Source organism: Sphaerodactylus townsendi, linkage group LG10 (assembly GCF_021028975.2).
Source record: "Sphaerodactylus townsendi isolate TG3544 linkage group LG10, MPM_Stown_v2.3, whole genome shotgun sequence".
In the NCBI taxonomy this organism is placed as follows: domain Eukaryota; kingdom Metazoa; phylum Chordata; class Lepidosauria; order Squamata; family Sphaerodactylidae; genus Sphaerodactylus; species Sphaerodactylus townsendi.
Genome location: NC_059434.1, coordinates 76,398,305 through 76,410,580, shown reverse-complemented (window position 1 = coordinate 76,410,580; position 12,276 = coordinate 76,398,305). Strand labels below are relative to the sequence as shown.

Here is a 12,276-nt window from a genome sequence, read left to right as displayed (position 1 = left end):
TAGTCACAGCTTCTCGGAGCTCTCTCAGCCCCACCTACCTCACAGGGTGTTTGTTGTGAGGGGGGAAGGGCAAGGAGGTTGTCAGCCCCTTTGAGTCTCCTGCAAGGAGAGAAAGGGGGGATATAAATCCAAACTCTTCTTCTTCTCTTCTTCTCATTACTCTGTCCCTATCCCCAGGAAGTATCTATGTTATTTCTCTTTCCCATCTGATGAACCAGTGTGGTGTAGTGGTTAAGAGCAAGTGCACTCATGTAAAATCTGGAGAACTGGGTTTGATTTCCTGCTCTGCCACTTGTGGAGGCTTATCTGGTGAACTAGATTAGCTTGTGCAGTCCAAGGCTCTGCCACCAAAGCATCGTGCATCCGATAGAGAGGGGCTGCTTCTTTGCCTCCGCCATGCTCCCAGGTCGCAACCTCAGCCTCCAGTAAGTCCCTGGAGCTGGAGTTTAGGCTGGGATGCTCTGCTATGATCATACTAAAACAGTGTGACCCTTCTTTGCCTGTGACAGATTCCTGGATGAAGTCCAGTCCTATTCTGCTGTGAACAAAATGAGCGTGCAAAACCTTGCCACTGTGTTCGGTCCCAACATCCTGCGTCCCAAAGTGGAAGATCCTCTGACCATCATGGAAGGTAAGGAGCGAGGAGGAAGGCGCATTGCAAAGTATCATCAGCAAGCCTAAGGCCCCTTCCGCACATGCAGAATAACGCACTTTCAATCCACTTTCAATGCACTTTGCAGCTGTGCGGAATAGCAAAATCCACTTGCAAACAATTGTGAAAGTGGATTGAAAGTGCATTATTCTGCATGTGCGGAAGGGGCCTATGATATGCATTGGGACCTCAATGACAGCATTTCAGCGGCGGATGGTACTAATTTGATAAAGCAGTTTATGGTACCAGTGAATAAACAAACACCTGTACGAAAAATCTGCAGGTGTCAGCTAATTTTGTACAGAATGGTCCTGATCTACCTCTTTCTGTTTTACCTACTGAGGAATAATAATAATAATTTGGATTTATAAACCCCCCCCCCCTTTTTCTCGTGTAAGGAGTCTCAAAGCAGCTTGCAAAACCCTTCCTTTCTTCTCCCCACAACAGACACCTTGTGAGGTAGGTGGGGCTGAGAGAGTTTTGGATTCTCTTCCAATCCCATTTCACCGAGCTGGGGCATTGATGAGAAAGGTCTGGGCTACTGTGCCTGATTACCATAGTTGGTCCACAGGGAAGGGGTCAGTCAAAAGTATATGACCCAATTCAGAGAAATGCCTGCAGTGGCAACTTTTAACTTTCCCGACCTCATTCCTAGAAGGCTCCATGAGGGCAGGGCTGAGTTCCAAAGATGTTCTCTATAAACTCAGCAAAAGTCACATTGCACGCACACCAAGGCCTGCTGCAGACAGGAGCGCCGCCATTGCCTGTAACGCATTTCAGATAGAGTCCCCCTCAGTGGTGGGATCCAAAAATTTTAGTAACAGGTTCCCATGTTGGTGGGATTCAAACTGTGGCGTAGCGCCAGTGGGGCTGGGCGGAGTGCGACGGGGGCGTGGCCAGGCATTCCGGGGGCGGGGCATTCCTGGGCAGGGCTGTGGCAAGGACGCAGCCGCTGCGCCGGTCCTTGGGCGAGAAATGAATGCACGCAGGTGCAGGCTGCCACGTATGCTGGTGCACCTCCTGCCAGACTGCTTCAAGTTCTGCGCGCTACTGCTGAGAGGAGGGGCGTAACTAAGGCAAAAATCACGTGGCAAAATCACCAATTAGGAACCCCCTCTCGGCACACACAACTAATTAGTAACCTACTCTCGGGAACCTGTGAGAACCTGCTGGATCCCACCTCTGGTCCCCCTGCCAACATGAAGAGTTTGCTGCAATTTGTCATGTGAACAGCAGCAGCAACATTCAGCATGGAAGGAGTGCTGCACGAAGTGCTCCGGAGGCGTCTCCTGCTCACCATTTGGAGGGACTGGGAATGATTACATCAAATTAATTGAACAGCACTTCTCACTGCGATATTCCGCTCCAGTCCGCCAAACCTCTCTCTCTCAATCAACGCAGCCACTACAGGTTTCAGCCACCCACATACCAGCCCGGCCTTGAATAATATGGAAGTGAAATTCATAAATGGTAATTAGACCATTCATCTTCCCACTCTTTATTGTTGGTCCCCTACCCGCGTTGCACCCTTGGTGTTCTGTTTGCGATCTTGAATATCTGTGGATATTTGTCTTGTTCTGACATCGCACCCCAACATTTATCAATATTCCAGAATCAGTGAAGGATGTAGGCACGTGGCCAAGTCAAGGGTGGGGGTTGTACTGCTCTGAGTAAGGTCAGATGTGCCGCGGAGCTGTCATGCAAGAGGTCCGCCCCTGTCTCAGCATGCAAGCATGCAACTGCATCGGCTGACATGCTGTAAAGTTAATAAAAATGTGTGGAGAACTGGGTCAGAGCATATTTATAGCGTAATGCTGTACAGAGTTGCTCTAATCTCAGCCAGACTTAATGGGAGTAACTCTACACAAGATTGCCCTGCAATTCACAGACTTCAGCAATGCTTCCATAGACCTGCTTGGTCACAAACATTTTAACACCGTGGTGGCGAACCTTTGGCACTCCAGATGTTATGGACTACAATTCCCATCAGCCCCTGCCAGCATGGCCAATTCCCATCAGCCCCTGCCAGCATGGCAAATTATGAACTGTCATGGTGGTTGCTGTCATACCAGCTGGCAGGGTCAATGCAAAGGCTGGACAGGGAGTTGCCTATGAGACATCCTGCTATTGATTCTAGCTGTGGCCTCAGATATGGAGGGAAAGAGGCTTTAACTTGTATCAGCAGGATATTGTAGTTGCAAAAATGCTTGCTATAGGTCAGTGGTGGCAAACCTTTGGCACTCCAGATGTTATGGACTACAATTCCCATCAGCCCCTGCCAGCATGGCCAATTGGCCATTGGGTGGGGGGGGGGGGGGGTGGGGGGGGGGGGGGGTGGGGGGGGGGGGGGGTGGGGGGGGGGGGGGGTGGGGGGGGGGGGGGGTGGGGGGGGGGGGGGGTGGGGGGGGGGGGGGGTGGGGGGGGGGGGGGGTGGGGGGGGGGGGGGGTGGGGGGGGGGGGGGGTGGGGGGGGGGGGGGGTGGGGGGGGGGGGGGGTGGGGGGGGGGGGGGGTGGGGGGGGGGGGGGGTGGGGGGGGGGGGGGGTGGGGGGGGGGGGGGGTGGGGGGGGGGGGGGGTGGGGGGGGGGGGGGGTGGGGGGGGGGGGGGGTGGGGGGGGGGGGGGGTGGGGGGGGGGGGGGGTGGGGGGGGGGGGGGGTGGGGGGGGGGGGGGGTGGGGGGGGGGGGGGGTGGGGGGGGGGGGCCAGCATGGCTAATTGGCCATGCTGGCAGGGGCTGATGGGAATTGTAGTCCATAATATCTGGAGTGCCAAAGGTTCGCCACCACAGACCTAGCATTTTCCTCCCTATGCATGATAATGCCCAGAAACTAGTTGCACAAGATTTTGCCCGCAAAGAAATTCAAGCAGAGATGCAGTGTGTTTGTCTTAGTGCAAGTAGCTACCATAGTGTACCACTGTCCTGTTGACTCAATTGACTCATTGAGGACAACTCTAATTACCCCTATTCATTTCATAGGCATTGTGTTGTCTTCTAGGTACCGTAGTGGTCCAGCAGTTGATGTCCATGCTGATAAGTGAACACGAACTGCTGTTTCCCAAGGATGCTGACATCCAAAGCGGGCAGGAGGTATGTAACAACAACAACGAGATCCAAAAGAAAGTCATCATTGGTCAGCTCCAGAACAAAGAGAACAACAACACAAAGGATTCACCTGTAAAACGCTGCTCCTGGGACACACCCGAGTCTCCTCAAAGAACCATCGTGGACAACGGGTCTCCTACAGCACAGCCTGGGAGCAAGTCAAACAGCCCCAGGAACAGCATTCACAAACTGGATGTCACCAGAAGTCCACCCCTCATGGTGAAAAAAAATCCAGCATTTAATAAAGGCAGTGGCATAGTCACCAATGGGTCCTTCAGCAGCTCTGTGGAGGGCCAAGAGAAAACGTCACCAGCCTTACCCAATGGTACCTTGCAGGCCAGAAGAACTTCTTCGCTAAAAGGGCCAGTAACCAAAATGGGCACCCACAGTGTGCAGAACGGAGGTGTGCGGATGGGTATTTCCAGCACTGATACCCACAGCAGTTCTCTGAACAGCCGCAACCACAGCTGGATGCCCAATGGGTATGTGACACTGAGAGACAGCAAGCCCATGAATGACTCGGGCCAACACAACAGACTCTCTACGTACGATAACGTACACCAGCAATTCTCTATGGTAAATGCCGAAGACAAGCAGAGCGTTGACAGCGCCACTTGGTCCACCTCCTCATGTGAAATATCCCTCCCTGAACATTCCAACTCTTGCCGGTCTTCTACCACCACCTGCCCCGAACAAGACTTTTACGGGGCCAATTTTGAAGACCCTGTCTTAGACGAACCCCAACACGAAGAGCTCTCCAACCCAGGAGATTACGAGAGCAAAGGCGACCGGAGGAGTGTCGGAGGGCGCAGCAGCCGGGCGACCAGCAGCAGCGACAACAGCGAAACCTTTGTGGTCAACAACACAAGCAATCACAGTGCTTTGCACAGCCTCGTATCGAGCTTAAAGCAGGAAATGGCCAAGCAGAAGCTGGAGTATGAAACAAGGATAAAAAGGTAAGCATCTGTGGTAGGATCTCCATTTCAGACACTCCACAATGAGTGGCCCATTGACTGGGGCACATTGATAGGTGAGAAATAGTGGTGTCTCAGCAGCGGTAGGAACCTGTTTCTATAATACAAGAGACTCCAACCTTTTTGGCCCTGTGGACACCTGTGGAGTTCTAAATATACTTTTGGAGGAGTGGAGTTTGGATTTATATCCCCCCTTTCTCTCCTGCAGGAGACTCAAAGGGGCTTACAATCTCCTTGCCCTTCCCCCCTCACAACAAACACCCTGTGAGGTAGGTGGGGCTGAGAGAGCTCCGAGAACCTGTGACTAGCCCAAGGTCACCCAGCTGGCGTGTGTGGGAGTGTACAGGGTAATCTGAATTCCCCAGAAAAGCCTCCACAGCTCATGCGGCAGAGCTGGGAATCAAACCTGGTTCCTCCAGATTAGATACATGAGCTCTTAACCTCCTATGCCAAGAAACTTCCCAGTGGTAAGATTAGTTTGGCAGTGGAATCAGTTACCAGCAAAGGCTGGGTGGACATCTGTCGTGTGGACAAATACTTAATTTGAGGCAGAGACCAGTTGCTTTACTGAAATAAAGTTTACTTACTACAAGGAAGGGAAACTTTGAAGAAAAACAATAAACATCTTTCTTACTAGCTAGCACCAACAGCCAGCTTGCTGCTTAGACTACTACATGGCTACTAAGCTATGGATAGAGTGAACTGAACCCATGCAGAGTGCAACACAAAGAAGATATATCTAAAGCCTACGTGCAGACCTGCATGTAGCCCACCCAACCAATAGGTATCAATTACCTGGTCACTGACTTCTGACCTCACTAACTAATTAGCATGCAACAATTAACTCCTCCATTACTGGATTGTGTGACTGGCACTTGCCAAATCCCATCAAAATCTTTAAGGGATGCTTTAGCGTTGGATTTCGTGCCCTGGGCAAGGGGACTGGTGCTAGCAAGCTGATAAATACCCTTTCAACTCTGACTCTATGAATTTCAAAGAGAAACCTCCACAGTAGATGCCTCTGAGGGACAGTTCATCCTTCTGCCTGCATTGCAGTTGGTGTTCTGGTCATGAAAACCCTGTCCTTGATAGTGTCAGAGCAGTACCACGCAGGAATGTCTTGTGTGGCTTAAATCTCTACAGTTAATGTAAGTCGTTTACGGATTAGGCTGTTTATCCTCCTTGAGAAGAAGAACAAGTTGTCAAGGCACAACTGACTCATGGTAACCCCATCCACACAGCGGTCAAGGCCAGAGATGAGCGGAGGTGGCTTGCCATTGCGTTCCTCTGCATGGCGACCCCAGTCTTCCTTGGTAGTCCCCCATCCAAGTAGAAGGAGAGTTGGTTTTTATGCCCCACTTTTGTGTAATGAAAGGAGTCTCACAGTGGCTTATGAGCACCTTCCCTTCCAGCATGGGGTAGTGGTTAAGACCAGGTGGATTCTAATCTGGAGAACAGAGTTTGATTCCCTACTCCTCCACCTGAGTGGCAGAGGCTTATCTGGGGAACCAGATATGTTTCCACACTTCTACATTCCTGCTGGGTGACCTTGGGCTAGTCACAGTTCTTCAGAACTCTCTCAGCCCTACCTTACAAGGTGTCTGTTGTGGGGAGAGGAAGGGGAAGGAGCTTGTAAGCCATCTTGAGTCTCCTTACAGGAGAGAAAGGTGGAATATAAATCCAAACTCCTTCCCCTCATCCTCGTCCTCTTCTTCTTCTTTTTTTTCTTCTTCTTTTTCTTCTTCTTCTTCCTCCTCCTCCTCCTCCTCCTCACCCCACAGGCACTTTTATGAAGTAGGTGGGGCAGAAAGAGTTCTGACAGAACCATGACTAGCCCAAGGGCTGACTTTGGCCTACCGTACCCATCCCTCAAACTCCAATGAGCCTAGGCTGAGTGGGGCTGTTCAGTCTGCTTCCTTGAGAAACTGCATCACGTCATTCTCTAGTCAGATGAACCCAAGAACGTTAGACCAGGGCCTTTCATTCAGATCCCAAAGAGAGAAAAAAACCCTTAAATTATATATGCTCCAACATGAAGTGCTGCCTTAACAATGAGTAAGAAAAAGGGTCAGATGACAGTTTGGCAGCTGGCTTAATTTATCTTTCGGGGGATTATATATCCTTCACCGCCTCTCTTCTGCCACGACGTGATCTACAGATCTAGCTGTAAATGCAAATGAGTACCTCAAAATTTATTTCTTTTGACGCCAAGGGGTAGAGTGAGAGATACTCAGAAAGGAAGATGTATTCCATAGTGACAGCACATGCAGAAGCCGCTCCGCAGTGGCTGGCGGTTCAGATTCATAGTGTGAGTTCTAATGAACCCAGGAGACATTTGGTTCCACTATAGAAAATTGCAAACGTACCTTGGAAATGACTCCAGAATATCAAGGGTCTAAGTCCGTGGTGGCGAACCTTTGGCACTCCAGATGTTATGGACTACAATTCCCATCAGCCCCTGCCAGCACAACCAATTGGCCATGCTGGCAGGGGCTGGTGGGAATTGTAGTCCATAACATCTGGAGTGCCAAAGGTTCGCCACCAGTGGTCTAAGTCCAATGTAAGACAGAAATTAGAAATGTAGCCTAATTTTTACTGGGACTCGTGGACTCTAATCTAATGAACCAGATTTGTTTCCCCACTCCCACGTTCCTGCTGAAGCGACTGTGGGGTAGTCACAGCTCTCTCAGAACTCTCTCAGCCCCACCTACCTCACCAGGTGTCTGTTTTGGAGAGAGGAAGGGAAAAGGAGTTTGTAAGCTCCTTTTGAGTCTCCACACAGGGGAGAAAAGAGGGGTATAAATCCAAACTCCTTTTCTTCATTAGAGCAGAGGGGTACCGGGAGAAAATGGCACCTGGGGCAACACCAGCTCAAGCGCCCCCTCCACCACCACCCCACTCCTGCGCCCCACTTATGGCAGCCAGCTCTTTCAGGCCTTTCTTCTTCAGCTGGCAGAGGAGGGTGGCAGCGGTCCCGGGCAGCCTGGCAAGGCTGGGTCTGGTGAGGCCAGGCTGAAGGGTGCCCAGCAAGCCCACAGCAGACTCCTGGCCGGGCTGCTCCTTCAGCTGGTGGAGGAGGGCAGCAGCGGTCCCAGCCAGTGGGGGGGAGCGCCGGGCAGGGGCACCTCTCCATGGGAGGGGTGTGGGGTGATTTTGTGCCCCCCACGTGATTTAATGGGGGGCACCCAGGATCAATTGACACCCCCCTCCATGTCTCTCTGGCAGATACGCCCCTGCATTAGAGACCTAATCTCAGATCAGTAGACCCAAGCTGGCTGATGATTCTTTCACTATATCCTGTAGTAAACAGGATATAGTGAAATAGTAGGATATAGTAGTAAACAACCGAGCTGTTCCACCGGGCCTTTGGTGAGGCTGGCCGCTGAGTCTTTGCCCTTCTTTGTTGCTCTTTACAGCTCCATATGTCATCTGCTGATTGAATATCGGCCAGTCCCCTCTCGGGGGGTTAATGCCAGACATCATCTACTTATTTTAATTGTGGAAGACTACAGCTGCTAGTGTTTTAATGTTTGATTTATTTATTGTTTTAATTGAAACTATTTGATGTATTTAAGTGTTTGATTAGCTGAACCGCCCTGAGCCCTTCGGGGTAGGGCGGTCTATTAAATTGAATAATAATAATAATAATAATAATAATAATAATAATAATAATAATAACAACAACAACAACAATAATAACAACAACAACAATAACAATAACAATAACAATAACAATAATAACAATAATAATAATAATAATAATAATAATAATAATAATAACAACAACAATAATAATAACAATAATAATAATAATAATAATAGAATATCCAGGCATTACAAAGCACTTAAAAACTGGGGGGCCTATACTACGTGTTGAGTTCTCAAACGTGTATTGAATCCCTGCCTTCTGTTTTCATTCCTCCAGTCTCGAGCAGAGGAATCTCTCCCTGGAGACCGAAATGATGAGCCTGCACGACGAACTGGAACAAGAGAAGAAAAAGTTTACAATGGTAGAAATTAAAATGCGCAACGCCGAGCGCGCCAAAGAAGACGCTGAGAAGAGGAACGACATGCTGCAGAAGGAGATGGAGCAGTTCTTCTCGACGTTCGGGGAACTGACGGTCGAGCCGCGTCGGCCCGAAAGAGGGAACACCATATGGATCCAATGAGCACAGCTGACCAAGACTGTGGGATTCTGGGGGAAAGGGTGGTGAGGACATTTCACTGTAACAGGTGGCTGGTCACCTGACTGAGGCTAGCACTCAATGTAACACTGTCGAAAGAAAGCGCCACGTCCACGTCCACCAACTGCATCGGCGGCGTGTCCTTTTCAAATCGGCAAATCATCCCCTTTGAATGCATCATCCGCTACTGTCATGTGTTATCCCTGGGTTTGTGTATATAGGTTTTAAATAGGTCATCTTGAGGAAGAAAACATAGAAAGAGATGAGGGGGTGGGGGGAAAGATATTTTAGAGGCAAGTCTTATATTTAAACCGACATGTCATTGCAATCAAGCTTTATATTGAGGCTTTTCTCCTTTGCACTTAACATAATAAGCTATTTTTGGCATTGTGTTACCATCGGCTTATTTTGTATATTAATTTTCTTTCTGTTGCCCCTCTGCTGGGGAATTGAGATAAATATATATAATGTTAGCTATTAAACAAAAAAGATAGTGTGACTGTGCTGTTTGTGCCAATAGATCTGCCCATGACCAAAAAAAATACCCCACAAAAAGTGTAAATAATTTTATAAAAATATAACATGAGCATCTAATAACTTCAAACCTTTCCTTCTTTTTTTTTTTTTTTTTTTTTTTTTTGTTTTTAAGCGAGCTTATGCCTTCCTATTGGCAGTTTTCAGACAACAGTACAACAATAATAAAAACGGATTAAAAAGCATATACAAAACAGGAAATAAATGTTAGGTCGAAGGAAATCTACTGGCGTTTGGTAATTTCTAGGAGAAAGTCTAGCCACTATCGCATAGAGAGAGAAGGCATCAGGGTTGTCCAACAAGCAGTGCGGTGTAATCTAATTCAAAGTCGAGATGTGGGTAAAATGTAAAGGAGGTAAGATTCACATACTTGGATCTGATTTCCTTTGAATCTGAAACAGTGTAGTGAAATTCAGGGCACAAAGATTCAACTGAGCCGTCGTTACATGGGCACAATCTTTTAGCCTTTTCTTGCTTATTAAATCTGCCATGCAACAAGGCAGAAGGCATAACATTAAACCTGGCTAGCATTATGGCTCTCCTTTGAACGGGGTTTATTAAGCAATACAGGTAGTGTGCCAAGTGGCCCCATTCAAATGGGAGAGAAAAATACAGGGGGGAGCACATTTTCTTGGCTGCGGTGATTAGGGTAGAGAACTCTCTATCCAATAGTTGACCTTCTTTTTTTGTGTGGGTTCAGCTCAAGCCAGACTTTCCCCTACACACACCTCTAGGTGAGCAAAATCCTCCCATAGGCACAGGGCTGCGTGCACAAGAGGGCTACCACTGGTGGTTGGGGACCCAGTGGGCAGAGAAGGTGGGATCCACAAGGGATGATCAAATCGGGTTTTTGTTGGTGGTTGAATTGGCCCCATCCATTGTCTGATTACTCAGCACATTTGGGCAAACAGCTGTTTTGTTCAGGCTACTTATTAATTAATATATCACTGTTGATATAAAAGATGTAGGATCAAACACATCTGCCTGTCTCCTGCCCTGCACTCCACAGGTTCCGCCCTTAACCTGCCCCCACCTCCTCACCCACACCTTTCTTGGGGATCACATTTGAAGAATTCGATGACTGAGACTGCTGGGGAAAGGAAAAAGAAGAAAAAGAAGAGTTTGGATTTATACCTCATGCTTCTCTCCTATAAGGAGATTCAACGTGGCTTACAAGCACCTTGCTCTTTCCCTCCCCCCAACAGACACCTTGTGAGGCAGGTGGCTGCAAGAGTTCTGAATGAGCTGTGACTAGCCCAAGGTACACCCAGCAGGAATGTAGGAGTGCGGGAACACATCTGGTTCACCAGATAAGCCTCCACCACTCAGACAGAAGAGCAGGGAATCAAACCAGGTTCTCCAGATTAGAATCCACCTGCTCTTAAACACTGCACCGGAGGAGGAGGAGGAGGAGGAGGAGGAGGAAGAGGAGGAGGAGGAGGAGGAGGAGTTTAGATTTATATACCACCTTTCTCTTCTTTAAGGAGACTCAAGGTGGCTTACAAGCTCCTTTCCCTTCCTCTCCCCACAACAGACACCTTGTGGGGTAGGTGAGGCTGAGAGAGTTCCAAAGAACTGTGACTAACCCAAGATCACCCAGCAGGAACATAGGAGTGCAGAAACACATCTGGTTCACCAGATAAACCTCCACCACTCAGGCAGAGGAGCGGGGAATCAAACCAGGTTCTCCAGATTGGAATCCACCTGCTCTTAACCACTGCACCAGAGCCTGGGGTGTTGCAAATTTTACATTCAACAGTCCAACATACATTCAAAGGTGTGGACCAGGTGCTACCAGATCATAGCAAACAGCCAGGAAGCCTGCTGAAGTGGTTTGAACCGGGCTTTCAAATTGATCAGAAGCCATTGGTATCACGGGGGATTAGAAACCAGCTCTAAGAATGAGCATCTAATCTACCACCACCCCATCACTGCATCTGGGAGGTCAGAGAGGGTGCAGAGCTTTAATTTTGCTGTATTTCAACCATACCACGTGCAGTGAAGGGTGTGGATTAGAAGTCCCCTCCTAGTTGAATTGTGTGTGGGTTTTCAACTCATCCCTACCCCTAAAATTGCTGGATTTAAAGAAGACTGAAACACAGCAGAATTGGAGACTTGATGCTGGCAGGCTTCATAATGTGAGAGCATGTATGTGTGAAAAGTCATTTGCACTGTATGCTTAGGAAGGAATACAGTGAAGCGATTTGTTGAACACATTGGAATGAATCAACAACCAACAAATTAATGATTGAGATGTCTTGTTGAAGGCTTTCATGGCCGGATTCAACTGGTTGCTAAGGGTTTTCCGTTGCTGAGGGTTTTCCTAACTAGTTGCTGAGGGTTTTCCTAACGTTAGGAACAAGATCTACCAGACCACGGCCACACAGCCCGGAAACCCAGCTCAACAACTAATGATTGAGAATTCAGAACCCTTTTCACAGCTAACCAACAGGATGTGAGCAAATCTGGCAGGTGTTTCAGTATCTTGAGAAGAGATAAGGATGCAGATACCTCCTTCTACAGCTGCCACAGACTCCACAGGGAAAAGCAAGGGGGGGGGATTGGAAAGGATGGGGGGGCAAGGTTGGGAAACAAATGACTTCTCTTGCTTATATTTCCGTCTGAGTCAGAAAAGAACTCAAGATCATGATGTCTATCTTCAAACTGGAGCATGGGAAATTGAGGGGTATCATTACAAGCTATTTGTCTCCTCTAGAATGAGTCCCACTGGGCTTCAGAAATATTTATGAACACCCACTCTTGCAGTTCGGCTTTACTTTATTTTATTTATTTATTTTTATTATTTTATTTTATTAGACTTATAGGCCGCC

The 12,276-nt window shown here is 48.5% G+C and overlaps 1 protein-coding gene across 9 annotated transcripts in view; it reads left to right on the top strand.

The window, feature by feature from the left end:
- Positions 1 to 9,515, top strand: part of ARHGAP24 (Rho GTPase activating protein 24) — a 383,497-nt gene extending 373,982 nt beyond the window's left edge. For all 9 annotated transcript variants that reach the window (XM_048509403.1, XM_048509402.1, XM_048509411.1 and 6 more), the window contains 3 exons: positions 510 to 631; positions 3,647 to 4,709; positions 8,653 to 9,515. In XM_048509403.1, coding sequence (XP_048365360.1) covers positions 510 to 631; positions 3,647 to 4,709; positions 8,653 to 8,896 — 1,429 coding nt within the window. In that variant the 3' untranslated portion in view covers positions 8,897 to 9,515. The remainder of the gene's footprint in view (positions 1 to 509; positions 632 to 3,646; positions 4,710 to 8,652) is intronic.
- The last annotated feature ends 2,761 nt before the right edge of the window (positions 9,516 to 12,276 follow it).